Source organism: Sphaerodactylus townsendi, linkage group LG05, assembly GCF_021028975.2.
Source record: "Sphaerodactylus townsendi isolate TG3544 linkage group LG05, MPM_Stown_v2.3, whole genome shotgun sequence".
In the NCBI taxonomy this organism is placed as follows: domain Eukaryota; kingdom Metazoa; phylum Chordata; class Lepidosauria; order Squamata; family Sphaerodactylidae; genus Sphaerodactylus; species Sphaerodactylus townsendi.
Genome location: NC_059429.1, coordinates 105,949,679 through 105,964,955, shown reverse-complemented (window position 1 = coordinate 105,964,955; position 15,277 = coordinate 105,949,679). Strand labels below are relative to the sequence as shown.

At 41.4% G+C, this 15,277-nt stretch overlaps 1 protein-coding gene across 2 annotated transcripts in view; it reads left to right on the top strand.

Moving 5' to 3' along the window:
• The window catches only part of PTPRT (protein tyrosine phosphatase receptor type T), a 477,129-nt gene that overhangs the window by 230,573 nt on the left and 231,279 nt on the right, over positions 1 to 15,277 (top strand). For both annotated transcript variants that reach the window (XM_048498724.1, XM_048498723.1), the window contains exons 6-7: positions 724 to 1,020; positions 2,296 to 2,405. In XM_048498724.1, coding sequence (XP_048354681.1) covers positions 724 to 1,020; positions 2,296 to 2,405 — 407 coding nt within the window. The remainder of the gene's footprint in view (positions 1 to 723; positions 1,021 to 2,295; positions 2,406 to 15,277) is intronic.

Sequence of the window (15,277 nt, the reverse complement as noted above, 5' to 3'; positions counted from 1 at the left end):
TCACTTCCTTGTCTGTGCCAGAAGTGACATTGCACCATTGCTACCTTGTCCTTTCCTAGCCCAAGACTGAGCTGAGGGCATCTAACAATTAAAATTATTTCATACAACTTATTCCTTTCAATTTACAACATAGGACTAAACTATCTTGAGTGTCTCCCAAGTACTTAAATGTAGAAATAGTAGTTGTTGTAAACAAATAAGATTCAGAATATGAACTCATTAAGAACCTCTAAAGATTCCCTTCACCCATATTGTCCAGCCCAGTAGTTAAGATCTGACTCCCAAGCCCTGCTGTCCCATTTTCAGAGGTGAGTATGGGATGGTGATTACAGACAAGGCACTTCCAGTGGTGGCACCTCACCATTGGAATGCCCCCTAGCTTGAGGTTCATGTGGCAGCTACCATAATGTCCTTTTTGGCACCAGACCAAAGCATCCCTTTTTTACTCAGGACTATGAAATTTATCTCTTTATTTCAAGGTCTTTTTATGATTTGCTTTATGCATATTCTTTAGAATGTTCAGCGACTGATATATGTTGGTTCATGCTCCTGGCTTGTTTTTTTGTGTTTCTGATGTTTTCTGATAATTTCTGATGTTTTACAAGAATTGATGGCTGCTACAAGCAGGAATTTTTAAAAGTGACTGATAAATTCTTTAAATAAATTAATAAATTAACACTTTTTTATGCCTCATTATCTGAAGATCATCCATTTGTTTCACAGATCCAGTCCATGGTCCGCAGAATGTGGAGGTCGTTGACATCCGATCTCGACAACTGACTTTGCAGTGGGAGCCCTTTGGTTATGCTGTGACTCGCTGCCACAGCTATAACCTGACAGTCTATTACCACTATGTGTTCAACCAGCAGAAGTATGAGGCGGAGGAACTAATTCAGACATCATCTCATTACACTTTGCGAGGACTTCGACCCTTTATGACCATCCGACTGAAGTTGGCTCTTTCAAACCCAGAGGGCAAAATGGAGAGTGAGGAGCTAGTGGTGCAAACTGAGGAAGATGGTAAGAAAAGAAGGTTACTAAAATGACTGGAAACAAATATTCTAAAAACCAGTACTAATATCTGAAGCCCTGAAATACTTTGCTGAGATTAAGAATACAATCATAAGGCTAACCTATAAATTGCACAGGATAGCAACTAAGCATAGCCTGGAGATGAATCACTGTATTGTCCTGCTTCTGCACTAATATAAATCTGACACCACTGGAGTAATGTAGGAGTCAGGTTTACTTGTTATGGGAAGGAGGTAGGCTCACTTGTTACCCTAACCTCCTGTGTTTTGTGTGTTATTGGCAAGATTAATGGTATATTTAGTGTCTGTGTTCCTCTTGCCTCACAAAAAAGCTCTTCTTTGGTACATTCATGCCCACCTCCCAGCTATGAACTTTTCTCTGGGATAGACTGTGGGCTTCCTGTGGATATTTCTTCCATGAGATGTAGAGGTATCTGGATTGTATTATTGGACTGGTCAGGCTCCCTTCCTTGTGCATCTCTTTGTTGAAAGAGAATATGTTCCCAGCAGATATTTGAAATTTCAATTGAAAAACTTCTAAGCATGTGATAATTACAACGATCCTATTGGCTTGCAATGGCCCTCCTTACAAAGGGTTTTTGTAGGTGGACTGATGTTTGGGAAGCTGATAGTCATTGCTGTTCATTGATTGGTTGTTTCCAAATATGGCTGAAACAAGGGCTATTATCAGCATCCTTCTCTGTGACTGATGTAAATGATCAGTGTTACTGAGAATTTGGAGTGGAGTCTTTGTACTATTTTTTTACTTGTTTGAGAGAGCATAGGATGCTGCACCATTATCAACAATTCACCTTCATCTGGAATTTAGGACTAAACTGCCCTATACTGCTGTCTGTTGCAACACAGTGTGAGTACCGTAGAATCATCAATTGATGTCTTAATAAAGGTTGTAAAACTTACTGGCCTAGGTACACCTGGACATCAAATACTTTTCAGTGAACTTACTAACAGAGCTTGTGGAAATTACCATTCTTAGGTTTGATTCTGACTGCCTTAATCCTGTGGCATAATTCATTTGCAACACACACTGGAACAAACATACTGCAATTGATACACCTGTCATCCGAACATGGTCATGACACAAACACACAGCATGCATGAAAACTTGAACTAGCCTGAATGCCTCATACATTTACTGAATTAAATGAGCATGGTTGAAAAGCCTGTGCTCTAGTGTACTATATAGATTTTGGGAGAAAAAATATTGTAATAAAAACTTTTTAAAATCTCATTTCCTTTCTAGTTCCTGGATCTGTTCCTCTTGAATCCATTCAGGGAGGGCCCTTTGAAGAAAAGATCTATGTTCAGTGGAAGCCCCCAAATGAGACCAATGGGATCATTACACTCTATGAGGTGAGGGTAATCAACTATGAAATGTCATGTACTTTCTGTACTTTTGGTCTTTGAAGGACGACTCTTGGGGTCCAGACCCAACATAAACCACCAGGTGACTTAGTTCTACATGACTTACAAGTCTTACTCAGGCCTGTCTGTTTGCTACCATTGAATAGCAACCACCGCACTAAAACCAGAACAGTGAAGTTGATTAACATTTTAGATTAGGATGTGGGGTAGACCCATGTTTGAATGTGCGTTCTGCCATAGTGCTCACTGGCTGACTTTGGGTCAGTCACACATTTCTAGCCTAACTTCTCTAACAGGACTGTTGCAAAGATAAAATGGAGGAGAGGAGTATGATATAATCTTGTTTGTGTCCCGGGGATCGGGCGGTATAGAAATCGAATAAATAAATAAATAAATAAAATATTGTCGAGAAAGTCAGGATATAAATAAAGATGGGGAACTGATAAAAGGAATGTTGGTGGGTGTAAAGAAGAAAAGGAGTCAATCAGAGGTGAGGTTATGAGGGCTGTCATGAGGAGGAAGAACGGAAGCAGTGTGGGTAGGAAGATACAGGAGAATGTTAATTACCCTCACAAGTTTTAAGAACTCTTCACCGCACAAGAGTTCTTCAACACACAACAGGACCCAGACCAGTCTGGCTGCTAGAACAATACATAGTTTTCCAGGGAGATGCTGCCTGGGGGGAAGAAATTGGAGATGGGACATGGGCGGAGTGAGGGGGAACTGTGCCCGGGGTGCATGCATATCCTGTACCCCTGCTGTGGCGGTGGCTTCCCCTCCCCTCCATGCCCCCCTCCCGCTGTGGTGCTGCCCAGCGCATCACGCCCTCCTGCCCTGAGATGGGGGCAGATAACAGTTGGTTGGCTGGTGAGTGGGATTGAGAGAAGGAAGCAGAAAAAGGGCAGAGACTGTAGGGGCTTTGATGGAAGTGAAAGGAGAAATAGTGGGGAAGGGTTGGTCCTTGTGGGTTGCCTGTTGGTAATTTCAATTTTCTCAACCCTACTGTTTCAGCCTGAAAAATCCCCATTTTGATTTTGTTTCTTTTTTGTGTAACACAAACTTGTGATTCTTCATTTTCATGCCATTTTCACTTTTTTACCATTTTTTGTGCATCAGTGTTATGTTGTACTCTATGTTCCCCAACATGTACTGCAATCAACAAATAACAATGTACTTTTGTTCCTTGGCCTGAAAGTTGTCTGTCTGGCCTCGACTCTGGCCCCCACTTGGTGGAACATACTTTCTAGTGAGACCCGGACTCTGTGGGGCCTGATTAAATACCACAAAGCTTCTTAGACTGAGATGTTGAGGCAGCTATGGTTGTACCAGCTAATTGGCCTCCCTCTTCTCCCCTCCACTGTTTGTACTATCGGGGCTACTAATATAAATTATTTTTTGCTGCCATCTGAGATTTTAATTTGTTATGTATGGTTTTTTTGTCGTATGATTGTACTGTGTTAGGTTGGAAGCCACCCTGAGCCCATAAAAGAAAGGGCAGCATACAAATACAGAACTGAAACCATGATAAAAAGAAATAGGAAACATTTACTCATTCCTAGTTTTGACTCTTGCACATTAAATGTGAATTGTACTAAAATTCAATCTAATTTTCTGTCTGTAATTTCTTCGAAAGGCTCATTTGATACAGTGAGAAAAAGAAAGCTTAGATTGAAGATGATCTTGTCTGATGTGTCTCTTTTCAACCAGTCTTATGAACATAGCAATTCTATCAGTTGCCTCAATAGTAAAAGCAGATGGCAGAGGGCTGGATGTTTACAGCGAGGTTAATGCACTGAGCTTTTCACATCTGGAAACATGATTTTCCGCAAAGTGGCTTGGGTCAAAGAAAGAAATTGAGTTTAGTGGTTTCAGCTCCATCTCTGGAGGATGTTTGTGCATGTCACTAAAAGGCCTGTACATTTGCTGAGACTAGCAATCTCCGTGCAGGGGACATCCTAAACTGCATGAGATAATTGTATAGTATATTTCAACTGTGGCTTACAGGTATAGAGAGGAAATGCATGTGATGTTTACAAACAAACCGAGGCTGTATAGTTTCCCCTTTCCCTGGATATCATTAGAATATACAAGGATCCCGGCTAGATCAGACCAATGGTCAATCTGGTCTACAGGCTCAGTGTATGATCCCCTTACCTTTATGATTGATTGTGCTGAGCTGGGAGAGATTGCCTGGGTGAGTCCTGGAGGGAAAGTGTCTCAAAAGCATCAGTCATGAAGCTTCCTCAAGAATTCTTCTTTGGACCTTGATGGTGCTAACTACCACCTGGTAGCAAATACTCCAGGTTTGGGCAAGACACTTGAGCAAGTGGTGATTAGACACCATCAGACTTTTTTGGGATTCCTTGAGCTCATTTTAGTCTGGTCTCAGATGATGATAACTATCATGTTGTAGCAAAGACACTTGAGTAAGTGGTGGTTAGACAACAGCAGGCTTTTTGGGGATTAAGAGTATTTTTAGACTCATTTAGGTAGTTTTCAGAACTGCCTTAATCACCGTAATCAGTACTCATTACCAGTGGGGAAGTGGCAGAGGCATAGCAAGGGGGGAAAGTGCCCGGCGCACTGGTGCATCCTCTGCCCCCACCATGCCCCTGTCACACCCTCACCACACACCCCCACAGGGGCACATACCTGGTGTGTTGCGCACTCCCCACCCACTTGTAGCTATGCCTCTGGGAAGTGGCCCTGTTCAGTCTCCTAGACATTTCAGCAACTTTTGACCATGGTATTCTTTTCAGCAGATTAGCCGAGATACATTTCAAAGGAGTCATGTTTCACTGGTCCCATTTTTATCTCACTAACCAGTTCCAAATAATGATGCTGTTGGATATTTCTCAGGCATGGGATACATGCTAAAAGGTTCTCCAAGACTCTTGTTTTACGCACTGCTGGGAGAAGTTGCTCAGAGATTTAAAGTTAAATATCATCGGTATGTTGATGCACATTTCCATTTATCTTTTTCAGCTGACTAGGATAAAATGGTGTATTATTTAAACCAGGGGTCTCCAACCTACAGCCCTCCAGATGTTCATGCACTATGACTCCCATGAGCTCTGCCAATTGGCCATGCTGTCAGGGGCTGATGGGAATCATAGTCCATGAACATCTGCAGAGTTGTAGGTTGGAGACCCCTGATTTAAACAGTTCAAGCCATACAAGATGGAGGCACTGTTTGTCACATTTATATAAAACCAGAAATCAAAGCATCTGTGTGGTCTAAATGTGATTGCACTGGATGTGATTGCACTTGCCTTGTAATAACAAGTTCACAGTTCAGGGGTACTGTTAAATCTGCATTTAGAGCCAGAACCTCACATCTCCCCAATGACATATTGAACCTTTGGCCAGGTTTGGTTCACCCTTCTGTAAACCTTTGGCCAGGTTGTTACTCTTCTGTAAAAATATTAGTTTCAGTTACCCATGTTGTAATCATATTCAGTCTAGAGTAATGCAAGATGTTCTGTATGAGCTAGCTTTCAAGATGCTTCAGAAGCTTTAATTAATTTGAACTGCCACAGCAAGACTACTATTGGCTGTAAATTACTGAGCACATATTTCATCAGTACTCAAGGATTTATAGTCACAACTGTTTCTGGGCTCATTGTAAAGTGATGTTTATCACATTTAAAACCATGCATGGTCTAAGAGTAGATTATTAGAAAGCTGACAGACCTCCATATGAATCTGTCCCATTACCAAAGTCATCATCTGAACCCCTATACAGCATGTACTAAGTTTAAGGCAATAGGTAAAGATTTGATTTACCCTGTTTACCTAGGTTGTCTGTTGGTTTTGCTTTTTTTTTTTTTAAAAAAAAGAATGTGATGTTAAGGTGTTATGATTTCATGGCGGTATTTTCAATTGTTTATGCAAAGTTTTTTGGTTATTTTTTAGTTGTCTGTAATCTACCTCTAGCACTTTTGATGAAAAGTGAAGGATGGAATTTATTTTAAAAAGATTTTAATTTTTTAAAAAAGATGGTCCTTTCTAAACCCTTTTAAAAGCTGTTCACATTATTGGCAATCTGTACATGGTAAGGAAGTAAACTGCGTAAGTTAGTTGTCTGTTTAGTGGAGTGCTCTGATTCATCTGCCTGTCCTGATTTATAAACTAGCACAATGGTGCTTGTAACATATTTTGTGTATCCCACACACATGTGAGCAGATGATAAAGTGTATATTAAAGCTTCCTCCTAATGGCTGAAGAATGAGACAGATGCAAGTTAATTATTTTCTGAGAATCTGTTTCATCTTATGAGCAGATATGAAAATCAATAACAGTAGAAAAAAGAGAACTGTGAAATGTTCAAAGAAACTGCTTGCTCTTTAAACACTGTATAAGAGTACAGCATGCTGTACAGACTGCTGTTCCAGAAATCATTTTTTTCTGACTGAACAGCTGCTATGGGGCACTGTGGTGCCTGGAGGGTGGTAATGCATCACGATAATAACTTTATCTTTTAAGTGATGGCATTCAGTGGAAGCAACTTCTGAAGAAGCCCTTTGAGTTAACAGTTTCAACACCATGTTTGCTGGCCATGCAGCTCAAGAAGTCAAGGTGAATTCATTTGATTCCCTTTTCTCCTTAAGTCTTTTCTACAAAAAGAACATAAACCCAAAGAGTAAAACTTTCACAGATTCCAGATGCTATACAAAAACACTTATTAAAGCAAGAAATGATACTCTAATGATCAGAACATTTGTAGGGGCATTGTTGGTTTCAAAACAATATTTTACAAGTAAGCAGGTTATGAAGTTTTACAATGGAAAAAAGAGGAAAGTTCAGTATAATCAAAATAATTAGTTCTCTTCAATCAGTGAACATTTTCACCCTGCTATTGGCAGCCTCCACTAAAAAAGTTCAAAGTATTTTGTCACCCAAAGGGAGGACTAATTGTGCAAAAAAACCCCCACCTCTAAACAGCAAAACATAGATTCATAGAAAATAAACTACAGTTTCCTAGGATATAATATTCTTTTTCTGTAACATTAAATGTATAATATTAATTCATTGTAAAGAATCATAGCTCCATGACAAAATATATTTTAATAGGTATTAGAATTCCTCTCCTTCCTTATAAACAAAAGGAGCTTTGTGGCACCAAGACTAACAGATTTATTGGAGCATAAATACATGCTGAGCAAATAATTTGCTGCACTGGAATTTAACAATAGGTTTAATTGTATTAACTAAGCTTTAAACAGACACTGTTACATCTATTGGTAAAAGATTACTGTGCTTATTTTAAACTTTGGAGTTTTGCTTGGAAATGGCATGAATTGTAACTTGCATTTTATGGTGCGTCAACCCCATGGTTCACAGTTTTTCCTCTGATGAAACACTTTTTATCTATGAAGCTTCTACTGAAATATATATTTTTTTCAAAGTGGTACTGGACTCCTTTTGGCTGTGCTACCACAAAGTAACCTTGTCATTCACTAATACCTGACACATGTAGACAGAGGCACATTTACTAAACACTGTGGACTCTGCCATTTCTGCTCTGCTGGCTCTGCCTCTGAAGCTCTGCCTTTGAAATCACATGGACTTCAGAGATGGAGTCAGCAGTATGAAGTTGGACCGAGCCTGGCCAAACCTGCAGTTCAAGACTTGCCTCTTCCTGGTCAGATCTAGCTTTAAACTGCAGGCTTGGAGGCAGAACCCACAATTTAAAGCTGGACCTGCACAGCCTTGAACAGTGTGTCCTGCCCCTGAACTCAGAGGTGGGATCCAGCAGGTTCTCACAGGTTCCTGAGAGTAGGTTACTAATTATTTGTGTGTGCCGAGAGGGGATTACTAATTGGTGATTTTGCCATGTGATTTTTGCCTTAGTTATGTCCCTCCTCTCAGCAGTAGTGCGCAGAACTTGAAGCAGTCTAGCAGGAGGTGCACCAGCGTGCGTGGCAGCTTGCGCCTGTGTGCATTCGTTTCCCGCCCAAGGACCGGTGCAGTGGCTGCGTCCTTGACACAGCCCTGCCCAGGAATGCCCCGCCCCCGGAATGCCCGGCCATGCCCCCGTCGTGCCCCGCCCATCCCCATTGGCGCTACGCCACAGTTTTAATCCCACCACCATGGGAACCTGTTACTAACATTTTTGGATCCCATCACTGCCTGAACTGCATGTTAAGGATGTTGTAAGAGGGAAAGTTTCTGTGCTGCAGAAGAGAGGGTAAGATGTAAGGCTCTGATTGTACAAGTAGAGAGAAAGGGAGAAAGTGGAACAGGCAATACTGTGGACTTGTAGGAGGCTCTTGGCAGGATGAAATGGCATAGAACACAGGGATCCAATGAAAAAGAGTCAAAAGCTTCTCCCCTTTCCTCTGGTTTTGTGCCAAACACTTCTAAAATGGGGGCATTTGAGGCTTTATGAAGGCAGTGAACACAACCAGGATCCCCTTTTCATGGAGAAGATCCCACTGTTGGTATTATGGCACAAGTTGTGCTTAAGTTAACATCAGTATGTGACAGCAAGTGATCATCTTCCTCTCCCAGTAATTTGTTAATTATTCCACATTATTTAAATTCTGCAGGCTCCCGTAGATGTGATGTGGAATGAACTCTTGATGGGTGACTTCCTAACATTAATATCTGTTATGCTTTTTGGAATATGACAATTTCCCGGTTTCATTTAGAAGTATATATGTAATATAGTTTTTACATAATCAATTAAAGCATGAATCAATTAAAATTGGAGGTGGGGGGGAAGCATCGGACTTCCATCTGAGTAAAACCTTGTTTCCAATTTATCTTCTTGCTGGGGTTTTGCTGTTGCGACTATATGAAGCAAGTGGAATGGAAGATTAAGCCTAAGATTTGCAGAGAGAAGGAGTTTCATTTTAAAGGGTTCTGTTTGCTTCCCTCTGAGTCAAAAGTGGCTTCGACCATAATTCCTTTTAGTTTGTATTTAAATGCATGATTTGAAAGTCCCTTTGGGTATATCTAAAGAAGCCTGAGAGGATCTCCATTGGCCTGCTCTGATTTGTTCTTTAGGCTGGATGGAATGTGTGTTTGATTTCTTGCATCTCTTTCTTCATGAATGACTTTTCTTCCCAAAGCTGTAAAAGAACGGATTTGTAAGATTTTAGAATCTTCCCAAGGGGCACTTTGAGTGAATTCTAATATACATAAAGCTATTTTTATCATCTTAATAGCTCTGAATTTATATGCTGACACCATCTCCAAAATCAAACAATCAAAGAGCAAGGCTGGTTTTTTCCCTTGTTCTATTTGAAATTTTGCTTAAAACCTTTCACCTTTTGATTTAGTGAATAATGGCATTGAGGGAAAAGATGATGATTCAATTGCTTGGTGCATTGAATTTACTGTGCTTTCAAACATAAAACATTGGCATTACCAAGGCCATATTTTTATAGGCATGTAGCAAAAAGCAAATAAAGTAAATGGAACAAGTGTGGTTTCATGTGCCTTTTTCCTCTCTAGTAGTAAAATTTGGTATAAAAAGCATTGGGACATATGGTATGGGTTCAGTTTTACTGTTTTTTTGGTGACTTCCCTGTGGGCCCTGGGACTCTGATGCAGCATCTGCAACAGCAACCTCCTGCTATGGAGTGGTGTGGTAGATGCATGCCAGTGGATCTGCCCCCTCTACTGGGGCAAGTGTCCTGGGGAGGGCAAATCCACTGGCACCACGGGGTGCCATTCCCACAGGCAGATTCACTCCCTCCCTTTGGATGGAGGTGAGAGTCTTCTAGTGGATTTACCAAATCTGGGTAGGGAAACTCTTAAAGATTGGGGGGCAGAGCCTGGGTACAGGTGGCATTTGGGAAGGGAGGGAGCTCATCAGGAAATTCTAAACCTGTCATTTTCCCAAAGGCAACTGTTCTCTGTGGTCTGGAGACTGGTCATAATTTCAAGAGAACTCCAATCCCCACCTGGAGGTTGGTAACCCTACTCCTAGACAAAAACCATGTGATTAATTAATAGGGGCTACCACAAAATGGCTGCTGCAAGGGCCAGCACCAACCTCAAAATTCAGAGAGCTCATTTGTGCATAGCTCTGATAGTAACTCTTCAGCATTTCAGTCAGAACCTTTGTCTAACAGGATGCCTTTTGAAATAGATATATTGTATAAAATACTGCATACACCTCAAATAATTCTGCATGTTGAACCAGTTAGAAACCCTCATTTGCCAGTATCTGCCTTCAATATGCAGGCATCTAATCAGGATATCCTCTTTAAATAAGCTGGGCAAAAGCCCTACCTGGCTCTTGTGTTACCCAGTTTAGCAGTAGAAGAACGTATTTTTAAGGAAATCTCCACCAGCTGCTAAGAGTGTAACAGCACACAAATATCTTAAAATGGCGGTGGGGAAAATAACTTGGCTTGGCAATGCTTTTTGGGGAAATGGCTCACTTGGCAATGCAAGAGGCAGACTGGGAGGGGATATTTTAGACTATGTATATGGGGAAATATAGCATGGAGCGTTCCGCTGAGTAACACAAGGAGTCCAAACTGAGTTTAAAATGTTTATATAAATTTGGTGTCAAACACACATACAGGAAGATATGGAGGCACATACACACAAGTTCCTAGAGATATAAAAACGTGAGAAAAAATAGGTTTGGATGATAGAGAGGGAATTGGGAAGCAGCAGGGTGATGTGTTACCTAATGGTTCCAATGCAGCAGATGAAGTAGAAGACAGGGACCCTATGCCAGCACAGAGATCCAGTAGAAGGACGATATCGTGTCTCACACCAACTTGACCAAGGGAGGTTCAAGTTAGAAATGAGCAATGAGCTCAAGGTGAGCAGGACTTTTCTAGGGTGGATCGCTAGTTTGGCGGGAAAGGAGACCCATTAAGTCTCGTTTCCTACAGCTGTGCTGGCTTGCAGGGGCTGAGCTAATCAATAGCTCTATCTATTGTCCTAAACCCAGGGGTTGGTAGCCAATTGTTTCCTTAATTACATTATCAACACCTTGAATAGGTGGTCAGAAGAGCAAGTCTCTGGCTATTGTAATTTAGCTGAGGCAGCAAGATTAAATCAGGGATGGGAGAATTTAGGACCTTTTAGGAACAGCTGAAGGGAAGGAAGGTTGCAGCATCTCAATTCAAAGGATATTTTATATTTGCAACTCTGTTGAGTATAGCTCTGGCTTGGGTGTGAACATCAAGGAGCAAATGAGTAGTTTTATTTCCTACTGACTGTTTGCTATTCTTTGGGCTTGCTGTTAGCCCATTTTATCCTGCGCCACACCATATATATTTGTTAGCCTTAATATCACTCACTAATATGTCTCACATACACTTTGTGTTTATAAATATCCCGGCTTGGATGCGTGATTTAAAATGTGGGGTGGAAGGGGTACATAACACTTGCCACTCAAAACACACTTGGTGGGTCCAGAAAACATATCAGGTGTATCATGGGCACCATGTTTGGTGCTCCCTGCACTAATTCATCTGTTTGATTCATTATCTTATTTATTCATTTAAAACAAACATTGAAATATTAATAAACCACTGTTCTCTGTTCAGTGGGACTCCAATGGGAATGTGCTACTTTTTCCAGTAGTTGGCTATGTTGGCTTATATGTTCTGACATACCAGAAATGTGAAATAACTCTCTTTTATTCAAAGATATGGTTGGATGTCCTATCTGTAGAGCAATACTTGAAAAACAATTTACAAATGCAATGGTCTATATGCTGTATTGAGTAGATTTAAAAAACAACAACCTTCCACATCTCTCAGGAAGAGCTGGCACAGCAAGTTGTGTGTATATAGCAAAATGTTCTTAGCCCCAAGGACTGTGAGAGGTACAGTACAGGAGATTGAATAACCCCTAGATGCTTTAATCTTATCAAAGCAATTTCTGTAGTTGTCATTTTATGTGCTATTAAACTGAACAATGCTGTTCACCAATAAAGCCATTTGAAATAACAGCTCATTAAAACTGTTCCTCTAATACATAGCTTTCTAATTAATGTCAATGGGTTACAGAGCTTGGGAAGTGGAATTGACTATAATGTTTGGGAAGTAGGTAAAATTTTTAAAAAAGATATTTTTATAACTAATGACCTCTTAGTAAACCTAATGAAATCCTTAATGGTATGCATGCATCACAGCGCAACTCACAGTTGCTTTGTTATCCACTTGATCTTCCTCTTACTCTTAGATGTTGCTCCATTTAGTTTTATTTATAGTGAATGAAAGGAATGCTGTTTCCAGGAAACCATGAATAGGACACAGAGAGTAAGAGCTGTGCAAAGGAAGTGGATTACGGTTTATAATACTTTGTGGTTCTGGTTTTGGAGAATTGAAAATGTGGGCTTATGGGCAAGGGATATACATTATTATTATAAGGGTCTAGTACCCCAGTAAATAACAAGACTCAAGAACACCTTTAAGAGCTTTATTAGCACTGTGTCAGTACCCTATGGCCAGGTAGCTGAGACTGAGGTCCCAGCCCCCTGGCCCCCAGTATGGTTGGAGTGGGATAGCCCCCACCTTTGCAATCTCCCAATATCAGCATGTGAAAGGATAGTTGAAGACAGTTGCAGTTGTCATTGTTTTGGGAATGGCCTGGCTACTCCCTGAGAAAGATAGATAGGGAGAACTGGGAAGCTCTATTCACTATGTTACAGCAAGAACAAAAGACAGGGCCTCTGGCCTTGGGCAAGGAAGATACGAGTCCAGCTGCAGCCAGACATGCCCAGGCATGTTACGTGCGTTTTGGCAGGCACACGATGGCAGGGCCTGACAACTCTGGGCCCTTAATACTTATGGGGGCCCTCTGCTCCCTTGTTCTGTTTCTTCCCAGGGTGGGTCTATGAAGTTTTATGCTGGACGCCAATGTAATTTTGCTAATTTGCTGTTTTAATGGGGTTTTAATGTAACTGTTGTTTTATTGTGTTGTTCACCGCCCAGAGCCCTTCGGGGGAGGGGCGGTATACAAAATCAATTATAAATAAAATAAATACATAAAATAAATGTTTATTTGTACTTGTTTACTCCATTTGGACAATGTTTTTCAATGAGAGAAAACATAGAATGAGCTGTCATCAGAGGATCAAAGCGTTATTGCTGGAAAGTGGTTTCCAGTAAAAGCGGTTTCTATTTCTGGAAAGTGGACACACAGATTTTACTCTCCCTGCCTTTTCTATTTTTTTTTTCATGGGTTCCCTAGTTTTCTGGAATCTTGTGCTAAGTCTTATGGAGATTTTTTTTTTTTTACATAGCATTCATTATGTATTTTGGGGACTTTTGGCACCAAGAATGACTGCTGCTCTTCTGAAGAAGAGATGACCTTGATGTCTCTTTTTCTCTTGGGTGCTGTTTCCAAGCGACTGCGGCCCCATGGATTAAACATGACTACAAGAGAGAAAGGCATTCTGCTTTGGAGAGATGGGAGTGGAAGGGTGAGGGGCACTGGGTGAAAGCCAGCAGCCTCCATCCCTTTCACACATTGGAGCCTGCCCACTGCCATCTTGGCAACTGGAAAAAAAGCAGTTCAAATTGTTTTGAACTTTACGTGATGCTGTTTACTTTCTGAAGAATGAAGAAAAGAAATAAAAACGGGAGTCTTGCCTGATACCATATCCCTCAGCCGGCAAGAATTTGCTTCTTACAAAAAATAGGTACAATTAAGTCATGTGCCTGATTTATGAACTGTGTCAGAAAATCTGCCATGTTGGAATGAGAGACTTTATCTCAAGGTCTGTTAGTGCTGTAATGCTGTAATGCTCCTTCATAATCTAATCAAGTAAAAGCTTAAGAAGTCCTCCTAGAAAAAGAATTTATAACTCACCCAGAATAAAAAGACTTGCTCTTGATGCCGCTGGAAATGGGAAGTAAAAGAGGAGAAATAACCCCCCCCCCATCTTTTAAAAAAAACGGATTGAATTTTTTTTAAAAAAAGACAGAGCTCTGAAGATATGTAGTGGGGAAACCCTAGAGGTACAAAGGCTGATTCAAAACACAAAACAAGAACCATTTCAGCCCCAGCCTCACCAGACCATATGCAGATAATTGAATTGATGTTTTTACCAGTGCAGAAAAATATATCAGGAATGAAAAAGTCAGATTGATAAAGTTGGCAGAATTGAAGAAAGAGATTAAAGGTCTGGCTAGGGGTTTGCAAAAAAAGTCTCAGATGACTATAAAACCATTGAAACAAAATTGGAAGTAAACAAGATAGGAACACAATGCCAAGCTGAAAAATTAATTGGTTTGGTGCTAATGGGGACATGGGGTAACCTATGTCCCTGGGTGCACACCATGCTGTCAGCCGGGTCCCTACACTTGGACCTATCCCATGGCATGGTGACCTGGACAGCTCCTGGTGGCTCGTCTTGTGCTGGGGTGTGAGCTGTTCACTGCGACCGCAGGCTGGCTACTGCACCCCCCAGGAAGGGCAGGAGCCAGCCCACCACTGCAGTGCCTGAGCTGCCCACTACCCCCCCCCAGCCTCCCTGCAGGTTCACTCCTGCCCTCCCTGAAAGCTCCTGGCCCAGCCTATGGCTTCTGGGAAGAGGTGTGCCAGCACCGGACAAGCAACACCTCACTGATGTACCCACTGCGCCTTTCTGGCTGACTGGTACAGCCTCCAATAAAGGTAGGTGGGGGTAGCAGCAGCCAATGCTGGCCTGGGTGCCTGCTGTGGGCCAGCCCTTGTCCCCCCCCCCAGCCTCTATCAGAGGCCAGGGGCACGGACTCAGGCTGTGTGTGCAAAAACAAGGCCTGCCCCTGGGCACTGTTTTATGCCGGTATGCCTCTGTCTGGAGAAATTTGCATTGAAAATTCTTGCTGTGCCAGAATCAGATGGAGAAGATCTTTGTGAGGACTTTGTGTCAGAGCTAGCAAAATATATTTATC